This window comes from Arachis ipaensis, chromosome B2 (genome assembly GCF_059453495.1).
Source record: "Arachis ipaensis isolate K30076 ecotype BB chromosome B2, ASM5945349v1, whole genome shotgun sequence".
In the NCBI taxonomy this organism is placed as follows: Eukaryota; Viridiplantae; Streptophyta; class Magnoliopsida; order Fabales; family Fabaceae; genus Arachis; species Arachis ipaensis.
Genome location: NC_142437.1, coordinates 112,970,238 through 112,990,001, shown reverse-complemented (window position 1 = coordinate 112,990,001; position 19,764 = coordinate 112,970,238). Strand labels below are relative to the sequence as shown.

Sequence of the window (19,764 nt, the reverse complement as noted above, 5' to 3'; positions counted from 1 at the left end):
ATACTTAGGAATATTTTCAGTCATTCATTTTTAGATTATAGGAAGCTAGTCCATTTTTTTAACTAACAACGCGCCCTTAAATCCTAAAGTACAATGTCTTAAAATGTGTTATTAAATGGAGTTATTGGTGGTTGTAATATATATACCTCGTAAGTCGTAAGTAATAAAAAATTAAAAAAAGTATTCAAATAAATTTACAAACAAATATATATATATGACCGGCCACAAAATCTGTTCACTCTACTTTTTGTAATATGTGAACGTCTAGAAGAAATTGAAAGAACCAAAACAAAGAAAACTACATAAACATAATAAACAAAGTTGAATCATTATGAATCACTGTTCTTGTCTTGGTTGATTTCGTCAAGGATCACAATTAGGGCAACTATGAAGGCATAGTCAACGTTGGGATACACTGTGACCATGAAATTGTCTTTCCCAAACATAATGCTTTGAGCAGTGTGCTTCTTGTGCATCTGCAGCCAAATGATATTGCATTGTAAATATTATAATTTGATTGTAGGAAAAGAAAAAAAAAAGAAAAAAAAGGAATTACATTATTAACATGGGCTTAACTTTCATATACTTAAAATCACTAAAACTAAAATTTTATTATATTACATTAACAAGTAGTAAAAATTAAACCCGTTAAAATTTAGCCATTTAATCTAATTCAAATTTAACTACATAATATAATTATAGAAGTGAAGGCTTAATTACCTGTGCCACAATGTTGAGAGATTCACCAGCATAAATAACACAAGATCTCTCGAACCAACTTCCTTTAACCTTAAAATCACAAACTTTTTCTTCTGTATTATGGGCTAAGAACACGTCTAATTTGGTCTTCAGCTGGAAGAGAGATGATCTCTTTAAACTGAAGATCAAATCTTTCATATCTGAGCTATCACCCCTGAACACTTGCCACCGATCATGTGCCGTCATAAGCTACACAAATTCAAATTAAATTTGGATCAATATCATAAGTTTTCATTTAAATAATAATGATGACAAGTCATGCATTAGATAGAGAAGTTTAATGGAAATCAATTAATACCCAAATTCAAGATGAAGCACCATAACTAATTGCACTAATAAGTAATAACTTTCTCAAATTCAACTCCTCCATATTTAATTTAAGAATTAATTAAGATCAATTTTGTTACAACACTATCATCGGTACGTTATATAGACTAATTAAAACTTATCTTGTTTATGACTTCTAATATAATTATAGAATGAATCAAATTCATCCACCAAAAAAAAAAAAAAATAGAATGAATAAAGTTTTTTAAATATTATAATAAATAAATTAACTCATTATCTAAAATTTTCGGAAAAAATACCCAACGAACTATTTAATTTAGATAATCTTTTAACAAATTTTTTTGCTATCCAGATTTGATTTTTTTTTTTTTTATAGATATCGAGTTAGATTATATTTATAATTCATTAATAGAATTCTCGATGGTTCAAATCTTTTATGATGAACAAAATGAAATTATATTATTCATGAAAAAATATGAAATCAAAATATCCTAAACTTAAATATCTATGGTGGAAGACAAACCTTCCGGCGAAGAGTAACAACGGGTGTTCCGGCGGCGTCGAGCAAGACACGGTGGTCCCGGAGGGTCAAAAGGGACCCCTTAAGGGTGAAGAGGGTTTGTCCATTAATATCAGTAACACTAAAACCATCAGCCAAAGTCAACACCTTCCTCACAATTGCTAGGTCAACATTATATGGAGCACAATACTGCGGCCCAATGATTCCGCCGCCGAATCCCTGCTTCTGCTGCTGGTGATTTTGCATCATGCTTCAAAGGTTGAAGCTCAAAATAATTAAACAAAACTAGATGAACCGAAAAATCTCTAGATAGATATATAGATGTTATGTGTATTTTTCTCTTGGTTTATGTGTATTTATATACGCCTTGCCTTAAAGGCTTAAACTTAGACGTGTGAGTGTGACATTTAATTTCTTATAATATATTATATATAATGTATATGAATGAAAGAGTCAAAGTTCGCGACGGTAACGCGATAAGGATCTATAGAGGGAAGGTGCTTATAGGAAGAATTGAAGGAGGAAATTTCAAATGTTTTATATAGGGATGGACGGTTTCAAAATAGTACCATCTTGTGTATATATGTTACCAGATTAATTAATTAATTTAATCATAATTGTTATATCTTCATCATATTCGACCGATTCTATTATCATCAATAATAATAATAATAATAATAATAATAATAATAATAATAATAATAATAATAATAATAATAATTCCGAGAATTACCTGAATTTAGACCCGTGAGGTTCAAATTTTTTTTGGATAGTGTTCGACGTCTTCTGGTATCAAGAGTTGATATGGAGACTCGAACCCGCAATCTCTTAATTAAGTATGGAGAGATTATGCCATTTGAGCTATTGCTTCTTGACTTTTTAGAATTTATCTTTAGAATAAATGACCATTTGTATTTATAAAAGATGAAAACGCTAACATATGTACCCACACTAAATCGAAATTAAACTTGTACCCACGCAAGATGCCCTCCGTGTGACAAAAGTACCCTGTCTTTGGAGGGTTGGAGCGCTACGTAGGATACTTTTGTCACACGAAGAGCATCTTGTATGGGTACAAGTTTAGTTTCGATCTAGTGTGGGTACATATGTCAGTGTTTTCATCTTTTATGGATACAAATAATCATTTATTCTTTATTTTTAATAGTAGATAATTATTTCTTTTTATTAGGAAGATTATTAAAATTTTTCTTTTAAATTAATAAAAAATATTAAAAAAATTAGTTATTTATTTAAATAAATAAGATTAAGCTTATATCGCTTTACCTGACTTCTTTTAATGTCGGGTATAATAATAAAAATATGAATACTAATATTTAGAGAGTGTCAATTAGATTTTATTCATTTTGAACTAATAAGTTATGAACAAAAATAACAATAAAGAAAAGGAAAAATTCATATTCAACACGACAACGGAAGGCGGACGTTGGATTCTTTCTTTCATTGGAGATAAGATAAACCTTTAAAGACGGCAATTTAAGATTTTCTCTTTAATTGCATTAAATCTTAACGCCTGGATTCCTTTTTATTGTGCATAGCTGTTTTTTTTTGTTTTTAATTCTAAAATTTAGTTAAAATATATTATGTATTACTATTATCCAAAATCTTGAAAAATAAAATAAAATATTTGATATATTTTTCAAGTGGTTAAATTTAAATCTTAATTGCTGAACATAAATATAAACAAAGTAAAAGTTTTATTAATCTAGTTTAATTTTAAAGGTAAGTATTATTGCTTAAATAATTTAATTTATAATGAATTCATATCACTTTAATGATAAGTTAGCTAAAAAATAACAATTATAAATTAAATAAAATATTAATTATTTTTTATATCTTTATAGTTTTATAAAATTTTTAATTAAATTCTTATAATTTAAAAGAATACAATTGGATGTTCATATTATATATAAAAAATAAAATATTCTTAGATATTTAACCCTAAACCTCAACACAAAGATAAAAATAGTCTATTTTTCTTTTAATGTAACTATTAGTAGGAACTATAATTAAACCCAAGATAAATTAAAACTATACTCTTTCGTACTCTATTTTGTATGGTATTTGGTTGGAGAGAAACATGTTTGGCAGAAAAAACGAATATTGGTATCCACAGTCCATCCCAAACAGGATGTGATCTATTCTCTCATGATTTTTGGTTCAAGAAGAAACTATAGTTGGCAAAATGCCAAAATAAAGTATCCACGTAAAGCAAACACCTGGGTGATCTATTGGTACTTAATTATATATATTTTAAATCTTAAAAATACTTAATTATATAGGTTTTATCTCCAATATTTTAAAAATATAATTATTTGTTTTTTTTATAGTTTAAATTTTTTTAAAAAAAATAATGTTATTATAACATGATATCAGAATATCTATAATCGAAAAATTTTAAGTTCGATATTTGTTATCCCGACTCCTAAAAAGAGTATAAGATAAATAAAAGAGAAAGAAGACTTATATAAAGATTTTGAAAGGAGTGATCCTCTTCTAACTGAATTAGTTGAGAAGAAAAACGGTTAGCTAGCTTGAGAGTTAGTTAAGAGACTTCTAGAGACTATGATATATGAAAGGGTTCACCCTTCAATGTAATGGCAGAAAAATAAAATACAGCAATCAGCTTCTTTTAGTCTAAGAAAATAGTGAATTCACACTTCTTCTCTAATTCTCACATTTACAATTCTGCATAATTCTATCCATCATAAACAAAAATTCAACATGGTATCCAAAGCTTGATCAGATCCATGGCTAAAATCATTCTACTAAACACCAGAGCTTCTACCAACAAATCCTTCCATTCCACACATGTTCTTGACAAACTTGATAAGAACTCTTACAAAACATGGCAGCAGTTGACTCTTCATGCAATTGGAGAAAATTCACTCGAAGATCATCTAATTCTAAAAAATATTTCTCAGAAATTTTCAACAGAAGCTGAGAGACAAACAAACACTAAATCTGCAGCATATAAAGAATGGAAAATCAACGATCATTACTTGATGACTTGGTTACTCTCATCCATGAAAACTTTAATCAAGAATAAGATGCTGAACTAGGCTTTTGCTTATCAAGTATGGCAGAGGATTTAAGATTATTTTTCTCAAACCTCCAATATTCAAGTAAAACAACTAAAATCAAAACTCAAACCATCAAGAAAGCAGGCTTATCAGCCATAGAATATCTCAAACAGATTCAGATTGTGGTAGTGTTGGGTATATGAATATGAGAAGATGACGAAATTTTATATTTATGTAGTGGTTTCAAGGCACGATTAGATCGCTTTCTTTAGAGAGATATTTGTCCCCACACTTAGTTGCTATAGGGTTGATGACAATACTCTCCCAGGATACAATGAAACCTAAGAATTTCTTAATTAGCAATAATAAGAAATTCTCAACTCTCTTGAACAAAGAAAATCTCTTAATGGTTGAGTAATTTGTACACTTAGTACGTCCTATCTGAAATAGTGAACAAGGACTTATTTATACATATTGCACATAGCAATTATGATTGGTTACGTATACAAATGGTTGTGTCTTTTCTATTGCCAATAGATACAATGTTTTGAATATACACAACTCTTAAAGAGTTGTGTCCCTTTAGCCAATAGACACAATGTTTTGAACATACACAATCCTTAAAAGGTTGTGTCCCTTCAACCAAATGGTACTAAACGGTTAGTAACCGTTTATTAATATTAATAATAATATCAATAATATTAATAATATTAATAATATTAATTAATCAAATTTGTAAATACCCTTCAATCCCCCACTATTTACAAAATTTAAATATCATACAAGTATATGCATAAAGAATGTGTCACTAAGATTAAACATTCTTTTAGTGTAAATTTTAAAGTTCTAACGAAGTAATAGGTGTCTAATCGATTAAACCTATACTCCATATGCTAGTACCAAAAATCACACACATTACTTATACCCTCCAAGTTCAAGAGTTTACAATTTTAAGCACTTATATGGCTTTGTGCTCATCCTGGTTTCATGAATATTTACGAGAATAAAACCTCTAAAATTCTCGATTAGAGCGGCACCACTCTTATATTCATATAGGTGGAATCTTTTGATAGATAATATTATAATTCCATTAAGAGTTTAAACTCACCCTCCTAATTTATTATAAATAGCACTAAATCCTATACCTTAGTACTCCAATTGCTAAATAACTTGTTATTACCCATTAAACCTTGAAACTAGTGGTCTACTAGAATAAGGTTGGGTTCCCATCATTTAGCAATAATAGGTTTTAATCCCATTTTAGCAGTAGTTTCTTTGATTTTATCCCTTGACAAACCTTTAGTCAAAGGGTCTGCTAAATTTCCTTGAGATCTTATATAAGTGATGGTAATTACACCATCATCTATTAGTTGCCTCACAAACTCATGTCTCAAACTTATATGTCTAGACTTTCCATTATAAACCTTGTTATATGCTCGAGACATGGTTGATTCACTATCACAGAAGATTGAAATGGCTGTCGTCTGCTGTGGCCACAGCTTTATATCATATAACAAATTTCTTAACCATTCCGTTTCTTTACCTGCGGCTAATAAAGCTACAAACTCAGCCTCCATAGTAGAATGTGTAATACATGTTTGTTTCTTTGAGGCCCAACTTATTGCTCCACCACCTATGTGAAAATCCATCCTGAAGTGGATTTGTTATCACTAAGATTTGTAATCTAACTTGCGTCGGAATAATCTTCTAAAACTGCGGGATAATCACTATAATGTAATCCCAAGTTTATGGTTTTCTTGAGATAACCAAGAACTCTTGTTATAGCTTTCCAATGTTGATTGCTAGGCTTTCCTGTAAACCTTGATAATTTGCACACAGCAAATGCTATATCAGGTCTAGTACAATGCATTGCATACATTAAACTTCCTATAGCACTAGCATATTCTAATTGTGCTATAGGTCTTCCCATGTTTCCTTCTAATTTAAGATTAGGATCATACGGCGTATTGAATTCTTTAATTGTGAGATGATCAAACTTTTCCAATACCTTTTTAATATAATGAGATTGACTTAAAGTAAAGCCAACTTCATTCTTATGCACCTTTATGCCTAATATTGTATCAACTTTATTCAAATCCTTCATCTTGAATTTAGAAGTTAGATACTCCTTCGTTATACGAATTCCTTCTAAATTTGTTCCGATGATCAACATATCATCAACATATAAACAAATAATTACTCCATAATCTTTAGTAAATTTTGAGTAAATACATTTATCCGCACTATTATGTGAGAAGCCATTTGATAACACCACTGAATCAAACTTCTCATGCCATTGTTTAGGCGCTTGTTTTAGCCCATACAAAGACTTAATTAATTTGTAAACTTTCTTTTCATTTCCGGGTAGCACATAGCCTTCCGGTTGCTCCATATAAATTTCTTCATTAAGATCTCCATTTAAAAAGGCCGTTTTAACATCCATTTGATGTATATGAAGCTTATGTATGGATGCTAATGCTATAAGAGCCCTAATAGAAGTCATTCTTGCCACAGGTGCGTAGGTATCAAAATAGTCTAGACCTTCTTGTTGTCTAAATCCCTTGGCCACTAACCTTGCTTTAAAGGTTTGTAATGAACCATCAGTGTTATACTTTCTTCTAAATACCCACTTACATCCTATATGCTTTGATCCTGGAGGCAAATCAACCAAGATCCAAGTATTGTTAGATAATATTGAGTCCATTTCATCGTTTATTGCTTCTTTCCAAAAAGCAGAATCCCTTGAAGCCATAGCCTCTTTGAACGTTTGAGGATCACCCTCTATGTTAATCACAATAGGAATCTTGTTTGTTACAGAATTCCTAGTTCCTTCTACCAAAAAGGTGATAGCCTGAGAAGAAATAAAATCTGGACCCAAGTCCTTTTCTTTTCTTACTCTCAAGCTCTTCCTTGGTTCAATCAACTCTTTGTCGTTTAGACGTTTATTATTTTGATTATTTATTTCTTGTAAAATATTAATATCATTTTGGAGATACTCTGAATTAGAAGTTGAATCATTGATAAATTTATTTTCAATAAATTCTACTTCTCTTGATTCAACAACTACATTAGACACTAAGTCTAATATTCTATATGCTTTAGAATTTTGAGCATATCCTATAAAAGCGCCTTTTATGGCTCTTGGCCCCAATTTGGTTCTCTTTTGATCAGGAACTCGATAAGGCTAAACACCCCCACACTTTAAGATAATTTAAATTAGGTTTCCTTCCTTTCCAAATTTCATAAGGAGAAACCTTTCTATGTCTTGATGGTATCCTATTATGGATATGACATGATGTCAATAATGCTTCACCCCACAAATTGTAAGGCAATTTTGCATTTAGTAACATTGAATTAACCATATCCACTAAGGTACTATTTTTCCTTTCCGCCAAACCATTTTGTTGCAGAGTATATAGAGCGGACGATTGATGCACAATACTATGTAATTCACAAAAGTTATCAAATTCATTAAAAATTTATTATTCACCTTGTAGTGATTCAGGGATCACCACTCGTAGATCACGAAGTCTACTTACAAGGATTTGTAATTCATGAATTTGATCCATAATATTATTCATAATAAATTCAAAATATTTATCATAATAAACTTATCTGTTCCTTGTCGTTTAGTATTGTACTTTTCTTCCAAAGATTTCCAAATCTCCAATGGTGATTGAATTAACATATGACCTCGATATGCAATAGTATCTTCATCACGTTTCTTCTTCAATTGAAAAATCTTTTCTTCCTCTTCCAGTGTGGAATTTCCAGCAGCATTGGCAATTGGTGTAGTCTTTGAGTTAATCACATGTGCAAGATTGAGAAATAAAAGAAGAAACATTATTTTGTCCTTCCAACTATTGAAGTTTGTTCCATCAAAGCGATCTAATTTGACAAACTCTTGATTCATGACCTTGAACGTAGTGTTTTGATCTTGTGCCATTTTCAAGTAATATCTCTCTAAAATTGTTGGGTATATGAATACGAGAAGATGACGAAATCTTATATTTATGTAGTGGTTTCAAGGCACGATTAGATCGCTTTCTTTAGAGAGATATTTGTCCCCACACTTAGTTGCTATAGGGTTGATGACAATACTCTCCCAGGATACAATGAAACCTAAGAATTTCTTAATTAGCAATAATAAGAAATTCTCAACTCTCTTGAACAAAGAAAATCTCTTAATGGTTGAGTAATTTGTACACTTAGTACGTCCTATCTAAAATAGTGAACAAGGACTTATTTATACATATTGCACATAGCAATTATGATTGGTTACGTATACAAATGGTTATGTCTTTTCTATTACCAATAGATACAATGTTTTGAATATACACAACTCTTAAAGAGTTGTGTCCCTTTAGCCAATAGACACAATGTTTTGAACATACACAATCCTTAAAAGGTTGTGTCCCTTCAACCAAATGGTACTAAACGGTTAGTAACCGTTTATTAATATTAATAATATTAATAATAATATCAATAATATTAATAATATTAATTAATCAAATTTGTAAATACCCTTCAGATAGACTCTTTAGCTGCAATTGGCCGTGAACTCACTCTAAATGAGCACATTGATGCTCTAATGGGTTAACAGAAGAATATTTTCTACTCCTTTTATTGGTTATGTCAAAATCTAAAATCATCACACTTTTGGAAGTAGAATCTTTACTTTTTGGGCATGAAGATATGCTTGAGAGATTTCGAAAAACTGATCTGGGACAAATACAATCCAATTTTACTCAAACATCATTTAGTAGAGGTTTTAGAAGAGGTTTTCAGGCAAGAGGAGGAAGAGGAGCTACTAGAGGTTATGGTAGAGGATCAAGATTTCTGAATTCATTCTCATCAAGGCCCACAATGTCAACTTTGTGGTAAGTTTAGTCACACTGTCATTTCATATTTTCACAGATATGATCAGCAATTTCTTCCTCAATCTTGTTCTGGTCAAAATTCAACAAATTCATCATTTTCTCCTTCTTCACTCCATCAAGTTTTCACAATCCAAGATCTTTTATGGCCACTACTTCAAACTTCTCTAAAAATGATACGGGAGCCTCACATCATATAACACCTGATCAATCACACTTACTTTCTGCCTCAGAATTTACAGATCCAGATCAGGTGTTGTTAGGAAATGAAATAGGTACACGTATCTCATACATTGTTCATGGTTATTTGATATCTCTTAATACAAATCGAAAGTTCTTATTGAGAAATTTAATTCATGCTTTTGATATGTCTGAACATTTAATAAATGTGCAAAAATATGCTCAAGATAACAATTATTTCTTTAAATTTCATGCTAATCATTGTGTAGTTAAATTTCAGAGAACTCATCAGATTCTGCTTCAAGGAGTGCCTAAAAACAGTGTATATCAATTTCATCGACTTTTTATTTCTAGATCTCCATCATCTGTTTCTAATTTATGACTTGTGCTACTGTTTCTTGTCCTTCAAGCAATGTTGTTCGAGTTCTTCCCACTGTTATGCCTAATTTTTATTGTAATCCTTTAGATTCTACATCTGTTTCTTCTTATCCTCGTGTGTTTGGTGCTAAATGTTTATCTATTTCTGTTTGCCATGATAGGTTAGGTCATGTCTGTTAGGATTTGGTTGAATTAGTCCCACATTGCTTAGGATAGCAAATTGAGTGGGTGGCCTAGGCTATAAATATGAGGCTAAGTTCTCTATATTTTTTGCACCAGTCGGAAATATTTAAAGCTTGTATCTGACTTTTCTTTTTCTCTATATTCTTTGATTAGAGAGTGTTGTGAGGTGTAGTTAAATATTTGCTTTGAGAGTGTGGGTGTACTGGGGTGCCGGTGTTAGAGAGAAAGAAGTTTATGTGTTGTAACAATTTTCACATAGTGATATTCTTTGGTTGTCATTTGACAACGGCCGTGGTTTTTTTTTCTCCAGTAATTGGGGTTTTCCTCGTTAAATTCTTGTCACTACAACATTTTTGAGCTATTGCAACATATGCGATAAATAACCCTTAAAAAATGTTGTCTAAAGTGGTTAAAAGCATCACTTAAAATTTATTGCAAAAAAATAAAGCTAATACAACACCTTGTTAATAACTGTTATTTTTTATCAATTTAAAAAACATATAAAAAACGTTGCTTTAATAAATTAAACAAACAACATTTATAATATTTATATATTACACTTATTAAATGTTGCTATATTAAATATACAAAAACAACTATTATAAAAATAATATATTACTTTTTTTAAAAGTTGCCTTTAGATTTATTTTAGTCTTCACGTTTCAAGTGTTGCTTAAAATTTTTTAATATTTTTTAAAAAACAAAAATAAACTATATTGTGTAGAGAAAGAGGAAAAAGGGAGAAGAAAACTCCAATCCATTCCATCCAAAATGTTTCGTTCCTAAAACCACAACCCTAACAAAATTCCTAAAATATTTCAATTAATAAAATCACAAAATCCTCAATTCATTCCAAATGTTTCGTTCGTCTGTTGTTCTTCAATCCATTCGATGATGACGCGCGTTTCTTTATTGAGCTTCGATATCAATCTCTGCTCGCTAATGAGCTTCGATTTTTTCTTCTCGTGAATGTGCTTCGATCCTCTTTGCTCGTCAATGTGCTTCGATCCTCTGCTCCTCTCCTCGTTGAGCTTCGATTCTCTACTTGTTGAGATTCGATCATCTGCTTGTTGAGCTTCGATCCTCTACTTCTCTTTTCGTCGAGCTTCGATCCTCTCTGCTCACGTTCATCACCGCCAGTCATTGTTCGATTATCACTGCTCATGTTTTTGGTGAGATTCTCATTTTTGGCATTCTTCTGCAGGTATTGATGATTCTACCGTTCTTTTTTCTGCTCTATTTTAGCACCTGTTTACATATCCTTCCCATTGACAAGTTTAGGTCACGCAAATAGCATTCCTGTTGTTACTTTGAATTTGAATTGTTTGAGAATTATTTCACTTTATATTTGTTCCTTATGCCTTATGTTTGTTATATTTATCACTAAGCTTGTTATTCAGCTTTGCGCTCTTTCTGTTTGTTATATTGTCTCAGTCATTGGTTACTCTTTCTTCTATCTTTTGTTTTTCTCCAAGTACAAATAAGTAGTTTCTTATATTAAACAGGGGAAGTATTGTATGGTGGTTGTGATGACGTTGGTGTTGGAGCAGCAGCACTATAGGGAGGGTGAGAAAGTGGTGATGGTGTTTTTGGAGGGTTTGGGTGATGGTTGTTGTGGGTAGCAGGCGAAGGAGCTTGAGAAATTGGTGATGGAACATATGGAGGATTAGGTGATGGTTGTTATGAGCAGGGGAAGGAGCCTGTGGTGGAGTTGGAGTATGATAAGGTGGTTGAGAAATTGGTGTTGGTAGATATGGAGAAGGTGATGATCTTGGTGTTCCTGGTGGACTATTGGAGTATATGGAGGGTTATGGCCAGGGGAGGGAGCTTGTGAAGGAGGGGGATGATGATTAACTTAAATAACATTTACTACTTTTATGCCAGTATTGAATTTCCTATTTGCAGGCTGCTTTTCTGTCAGCTTTGGTTGGATCAGAGGTTGCATATTCTGCTGCACAAGCTACAGTGGCAACTCTCTCGGAGGCTTACGAAACAACTAAAAATCATCGATCATTCCCAAGAAACACATCACTACAAGGTGAGAATGGCGAATATCTTTGGCTTAAGATTACGAGCTTCTGAATCAATTAAGATAATGGTCATAATGGAGGTTATCTTGAAATGGATGGATCAATCTTCATCATGTACTTATTGGACTAGTTTTTGAAACGTGTTTTTCTAAATTATGTGAATCTATACACTGTGCTGCAATTTTTTCCGTTTGTTTTTCTTCCTCCCCTCTTCTTCTGGAGCTGATATAGTATGTTCATGTGATTCTGCAAAAAATTAGCTACCATTTATGATTCCAATTCCTTCATGTAGGCAGTGGAAATTCATGGCTGCAACACGGTTTTAATTCAACAAATACTTTTGGCATCAATGAATACAGGCAAGGTCCTTTATATTCCGTATTCCCTACGAAACCGGCTCAAGTTTCCTCTGTGCAGGACCTTTTTGAGTTTATATGCTCAGGGCCTTTGCTAGAAAAAATAGGTGTGACTGCAGAGATGGTTGCAGAGTACATAGATAAGTGGTTGTTATACGGTCGGCTGCTATCTCAATTGTTTCAGTTGAACGAGTTGTACTTAACGGTGCCTCAAAAAGCTAGGATCTATCAATATTATATACCGGTCTTCCTCTGGTGTGAAGATCAGATTAAGCAACATTGGTCGACATTCAAAAATGAAGAAGATGTACCTCCTTTAGTAGTGTGTATTGCACACTTCTCTCTTCCCTTATAATGTTTCATTTTCTTTTATGCAGCTTACTATTAATTTCCTTCATCTATACCGAATATTAGTGATGATCAATTAATCATAAATATTTCTGCACTATTGCTCAGATTGGATTTAGTGCTCCCCAAGGTTGTGGAAAGACGACCCTTGTCTTTGCTCTTGATTATCTTTTTCAGAAGACTGGCAGGTTTGCTTTAAACTTCGAAGCAATCGTGTATATTTATTATCCTTTGTTGTACTAATTACTGTCTGAAAGTGAAGTGTGCTAACATATGACTGATACATCATATGGTGAAATTCTCAGGAAGTCGGCAACAATATCTATAGATGACTTTTATTTGACGGCTGAAGGTCAGGTATAAGAAAGCCGTAATCACCTCGTGCCTTTTCCATTAGTGCCACCATCTTGATCTTTTTTTGTTTTGTTTTGTTGACAAATTATGTATTTTGGTTGCAGGGTAAACTAAGAGAAGCTAATCCGGGAAATTCCCTTCTTGAGGTAGTTATCCACATGATTTGTCGAAGAGTAGCTGATCCTTCAACTTGGCCAGAGGTCGAAGGACCCCTTACGGTAACATATTATCTATTGTAATTCTTAATCCCTTTTCTTTTTCTTTTTTCGTGACAAATTAATGTCACGTTGTAACCGATGAAGTAAAGGCAAACAGACCAAATCTTATTGATGTCGATTAACATGAATTCTTTATAAGGCTATTAGGTTGGTGATATCCAGCTTTGGAAAAAAAAGAAAAATGGTTTTCTGGCTGAACTAAACTTAAGAGTATAATGAAATTTTTGGGGTTAGCCCTGCCATGAAACAAATACAGATGTCGAGTTTTTAATACTTCAATTATTGTGCACGAATGACTGTCTAGGTTGTGTTATTTGAGGGTTGGATGCTCGGCTTCAAGCCTCTTCCTACGGAAGTTGTGAAGGCTGTTGATCTTCAGGTCAGAACTAGAAATTCATATTTAGTTTTCCATGGGGAGGGAAGCTCACAAGTGAATCTATAAAGTTCTTTTCACCAATTGTCATTTGGACAAAGTTCAATTCAAGCCCAGAAAATTATGAAATTCTATATTCTGCATTCAAGGATTATTACAAGGTAATCCCAGCAACATGGTACATTAATAAATCATGCTTTGCTAAGGGTAATCTCAGTAGGCTTTCTAATTCTTGACCTTTGAATATTATTCTTGTAGGTATGATTGGAGTTGGTAAGCAAATCCGTTAAAGAGACTGATGAATCCCAGATTTCCCGGAATCTCGAAGCTCAACATAGATATCTGGTGTGGAGAGCAGAAAAGGTAGTTTGCCTATTTTGTTTCTGACTTTTTAAATGACTGGTGATTTTCCATAAGAATATAAATGGATGTCATAGTTATGATGGTTTATGATTTCAATAAAGGTAGTTTGCCTATTTTGTTTCTAACTTTTTAAATGACTGGTGATTTTCCATAAGAATATAAATGGATGTCATAGTTATGATGGTTTATGATTTCAATAATTCAGAGAGAAGTCACTTTCCAGTTTCCCACCTATGAAATAGAATTACACAATTTTGATAAACATTATGGTCTTGCTTGTATATGATGGGAACATCCACTGTCTTTCAAACAATAAAATGGATGCTTTTCAGTTCAAGTTTTGAACTATTACACACTGAGCAACCAACCTAACAAGAACTTGCGTTTTAGTATTGTCCATGTCTAATTCTTATTAACTAGAAAATTTGGTGAGTAGGATCCTGGACAGAGTGTTTTGAAGAAACTGATTGGGGAAACACTTGCAAAGGTAGACCAAATTTGAGGTTAGTCTTATTCTGTTACATCCTAGTGCTACGGATCCTTAATTCCTGTTTTATCCCATAGGATTTGCTAAGATGTAATAAAACTAGGTATGCATGGTTTTCTGTGCAGTAGTTACATTTTCCATGCTTCGGGTAGAATAAATGTTTGTATCCTCCATTTGTTGTTAGTTAATTATACTGCTCTCTATTATCTTTTACCTCTTTTATGCCAAAACCTGCATTTACTGGATTGTGATTTGATTCAAGGTTTTAAATTGTGGACTGCATCATGCAGGTGCCACATTGCACAATAACCACAACTGCAATTTGAAGCATTGGTGTGGTCAGTTTCAGCTTGTTCCTTTGTCTGCTTTGATCCTTCCTGATGTTACTATGCTGTATTAACAGAAGCCACCTGCAGATACCTCTGTTACCATTCTTCCACTAATGTCTCTTATATTGATGGAAATCACCTTGCCATTGAAGTTTAACGATCAACCCGAAATCGCAAAATATTAATTAGTTTCAGCTTGTATTTGGTCAATCTATGACATCTTTTTGATAAATATTAATTACTATTTTGTTATGACAATTATTGTTAGACAAGAATTTTATTATTTTGTTGAGAATTATTGATGAACATGTATTTGAAATACTAATTGAACTTTTTAATAACTATTTTAATTAGAATTTTATTATTAGTTATTTTGTCTCTTTTATAATTTTTTTTCTATTGTGCAAAATTTATTTATTAATTAAAATAATTACACATGTATAAACAAAAAAATTTATTGTAAATTTTAATTTTTTGTATTTTTATTACAAAAATAATTTTTATTTTTATCAAAAAGGCAACCCTTTTATTAGTTGCATATTTTGAATATTAGACAACACTTGTATGGTTGCATATCCAAAAGAAAAAGTAATACTTGTATAGGTTGCATATCCAAAAGAAAAGACAACACTTGTATAGGTTGCATATCCTAAAGAAAAGACAATACTTTAAAGGGTTGCATATTCAAAACTAATAGGCAACACTTTAAAGTATTGCAAATTCAAACTTATAAGCAACACATAAAAGGGTTGAATTTTATTGCAAATAGGCAATATTTTTTAGTAGTGGTCAAAATATGAGAAAAGACAACATTGCAAAAGTGTTGTCTCAAAGACACCTTTGAAGTGTTGTTGTTTTTTAACCAAAGGCAACACTTACCAAATGTTGCTTTTGTTGCTCTCAAAAGCAACGCTTTTGAAACCAAAAAGTGTTGCCTTGATCTAAGGCAACGGCTGCATATGCAACGCCGCCCAAAAACGTTGCCTTAGGTCCAAAAGTGTTGCCATAGATCAAAAGCAACCTTTTGTCAGCCTTTAGGCAACACTTTTTAAATGTTGCCTCAACCTGAAAATGTTGTAGTGTGTGTTGTGATTGTGTCTATTTTATTTCTCTGTGAAAGGTATTTTCTCAAGGGTGAATGGTGTATTATTCCCAACAATGCCTCATAAAAAATTGTTAAGTCATCAACTCTTGTAATATACCTATTTCAGTTTCAATAAAGAAAGATAGTTTATGCAGATTTTGCTAAAGATGATTTTCAATTTCATATGCTTCTTGAAATGATATACACTGATATCTGCGGTCCTTCCCCAAATCTGTCCCATAATGGTTTTAGTTACTATACTCATTTATAGATGCATTTACTCGATACACTTCTATTTTCCTATTACATTCAAAAGCACATGCTCTTCAAGCTTTCATTTAATTCAAATCTCAAATTGAAAATCACACTAGACTCAAGATTAAAGCATTATAGTCAGATCATGCAAGGGAATATCTCTCTCACTCTTTTACAGAATTTCTCACAACTCATGGCATAGAACACATATTTTCTCGCCCCTTACACCCATCAATAAAATGGGAGGGCTAAAAGAAAACATAGACATATGGACAGTGTAAATCAACACAAACTACGCATTGTACATGTCTCAGATGTGGAACAAGTTGCTGACATATGCACCAAGCCTCTGTCTTTTACTTGCTTTTGAAAAATTTAAGACCAAACTCAAGGTAGCTCCTATACCTCCCTTGAGTTTAAGGGGGCTGATAGGAGTAATCCTCCTCTAACTGAATTAGTTGAGAAGGAAAACGGTTAGCTAGACTTGAGAGTTAGTTAGAAGACTTCTAGAGACTATAATATATAAAAAAAGGTTCACCTTTCAAAATAACGTCAGAGAAATAAAATACAACAATCAGTTTCTTCTAATATAAGAAAATAGTGAATTCACACTTCTTTAATTCTCACTTCTGCAATTCTGCATAATTCTCCTCTATTATAAACATAAATTCAACAGATTCAAATAAATCTTAAAAATATATTTATAACTATTTATATGCCTCTTTTTATAACTTAAATTTTAGGAAAAAATAATATGTTAAAGAATAACTCAATTTTGTACCTTAATTTTTTTATATTTTAAACACTTTTTTTTTTATTTTTAACTTTATTAGTTGATGAAAGCATCATATGATACACGTGTTAGAAAGCAAGGACGAAATTAGTCAAGCGAAAAATATTGGAAATTGCTAAAACAAGAGGATGGAGTTGAGGAAGACAATCAAATACGTTATCATGCAGAGCGGAATTTGTTACGTACTTTAATTAATTTAATTTAACAGTTTTCCAGTTTGTAAGGTTTGACCGAGTGAAGACTGAACAGCGATTAGGTGATGACGACTGCGTCAGTTGTGAAGGTTTCAACGGTCTTTAATTTGTTACAAAAATAAAAATAAGAGAAAAGGACAAATAGGTCCCTGACCTTTTGTCTCGCGGACATTTTCGTCCCTGACCATTGAAAAATACTTTTAAATCCCTGACCTTCACAAAACTTGGACGGATTAGTCCCTGACAGAGGCATTTAGACGGATCAGTCCCTGACGGAGTCATTTGGACGGAGGGACTGATCCGTCTAAATTTTGTGAAGGTCAGGGACTTAAAAGTATTTTTCAATGGTCAGGGACAAAAATGTCCGCAGAACAAAAGGTCAGGGACCTATTTGTCCTTTTCTCTAAAAATAATAACAAAGAAGACCAAGAGATCAGAATAGCAGACCCCGGTTATCATATTTCTTTTTTAAAGATATAAACATTTATCAACCATATTAAATAGGTAAATTCTATTCTACCCTTTCTATAATAACATATACATTACCCTCTATGACATGTCACTCTCTAATTGGTGGTTATGTTAACTATGGTTAAACTATTGGTAATTAAATTATAGCCCAAAGTGGGTAATTGTATAATTTAGGAGTAAGTATGATTTTGGTCCCTAAAGTTTAGTGCTAGAATCGAAATCGTCTTTCTTGTAATTTTCGTATTAAAATCGTCCTTAACGTTTTTATTCGTATTAAAATGGTCCTTTTTATTTTTTTTGGACAAAAATACCTTCACCACTACCAACATAATTACTTCCTCCACCACCACCACCACCACCACCAACACCAACACCACCACCACAACCTCCACCAACACCACCACCAACACCAACATACACCACCACCACCACCAGCACCACCAACACCACCACCAACGCCGCCGTCTGTAAGACCCAAGACTTTTGAAAAGTCCTATTTTGAATCAATTTCAATTTATATATTTATTTATGGTTTTAATTTCAGAAATTATTTTTATTGAAAATAATTAAAGGCAATTAATTGGATTTGAAATAAATTAAGGTTTTTATCCAAACTCTACACCTATGGATTATTTTTCTACTTATGATTTAAAGTTCTGAAAATTTGAAAATTAATGAGGTTTGGCTATTTAAATTAGAATTTTGTGTAATTTTATAATTATTGAATTATTTTTTATATTTAAATTATAAAATTGGTAGTTAGGAAATGATAAGAATTTTATATGATTTGATTTTAGATAATTTAATTTATATCATTTAATACATTAGTTAAAGATAAGGAAAAAAATTAATTATATTACCATAAATTTTCAATTAGAGTAATTTATTGAGAATCAATTAGTGTTTTTATACCACAAATAATATTTTAAAGTAACTTTAGAGATTAAATTAGTTTTTCAAATATTAATACTTTATGCTTTAATTTTATTAAAATTATTTTACTCAAATCAAACCCAAAATCCCCAATTCCATATACAAATCCTAACCCTAATTAACACACATGTTTTCTCTATTCCAAATGAACCCTAGCCGACACTTGTTTTCTTTCATTCAGTAAACATATCAGAAAAGAAAAAAAAAGAAAGAAAGAAAGAAAGAAAGAAAGAAGCAGAAGAATGAAGAAAAGAAAGAAGGGAAGAGGGGAAGGGGACCGCCGAGGAGAAGGAGAGGAAGAGGAAGGGAAGCTGCTCGCGCCCTGCCCCCGCGCCAGTTCCCTGCCGCGCCGCCGTCGAGCCCACCGAGCAGAAGCCCATCGTCGCGCACCACCGCCACGTCGCCGACGAAGAGGAGAGAGCGAGCAGCGCCGAGGAGGCTTCGAAGATCCGCTGCTGTCCAGCCGTGCCGTCCTCACCGTCGCCGTCGCGGGTCAGATCTGAGGCGAGAGAGCAGGCCGCGAAGGAGGAGGGAACCGCGCCGTCTGTTGAAAGTATTCGTGTCGCCGCCAGAACCCTTGTCGTCGCCGTTGCCGTTGGACGAAGGACTGAGGAAAAGATGCGATGTACATAGCAGCTCACTGCAGTGCTTCGTCTCCGCCGCTGCCATGGACGCCGGTGAGTTGCACGGTGTTATCGGGGTATGACGAGGAAGATTCGTAGATTGGGGTTTTCCAAAATCAAGGTTTGGAGTTTGGTGAAGATTGGTTCAGTAGTTGGATTTTTGGCGTTACTGTTTTGCCACCGCCATTGTTGTAGCCGTGCCTCTATTGCCGGAAAACGGCGCCGTTGTTGCCGGAGAACCACCGTTGAAGCCGTTACTGTTCTGGTGAGCCTTACCCTTGTTTCTGATCTCCTTTTGTACGCTTAAGTTGTTCTGTTGCTGCTGTG

The 19,764-nt window shown here is 32.8% G+C and overlaps 2 protein-coding genes across 2 annotated transcripts; one reads left to right on the top strand and one right to left on the bottom strand.

The window, feature by feature from the left end:
- Window positions 1–76: 76 nt before the first annotated feature.
- LOC107625844 (protein LURP-one-related 15) lies at window positions 77–1,961 on the bottom strand. Its single transcript, XM_016328574.3, has 3 exons — window positions 1,571–1,961; window positions 721–948; window positions 77–476 (listed from the first exon to the last, which is right to left on the bottom strand). The coding sequence occupies exons 1-3, from the start codon at window positions 1,814–1,816 to the stop codon at window positions 330–332; spliced, it is 621 nt and encodes a 206-aa protein (XP_016184060.1). The 5' UTR covers window positions 1,817–1,961; the 3' UTR covers window positions 77–329.
- Window positions 1,962–11,755: 9,794 nt separating this feature from the next.
- On the top strand, window positions 11,756–15,155 carry LOC107627745 (D-glycerate 3-kinase, chloroplastic-like). The gene is made up of 10 exons (XM_088506144.1): window positions 11,756–11,809; window positions 11,917–11,988; window positions 12,132–12,264; window positions 12,549–12,934; window positions 13,069–13,148; window positions 13,266–13,317; window positions 13,419–13,532; window positions 13,837–13,911; window positions 14,705–14,755; window positions 15,018–15,155. Exons 1-10 carry the CDS (start codon window positions 11,756–11,758, stop codon window positions 15,153–15,155), a joined length of 1,155 nt encoding a protein of 384 aa, XP_088362270.1.
- Window positions 15,156–19,764: the final 4,609 nt, after the last annotated feature.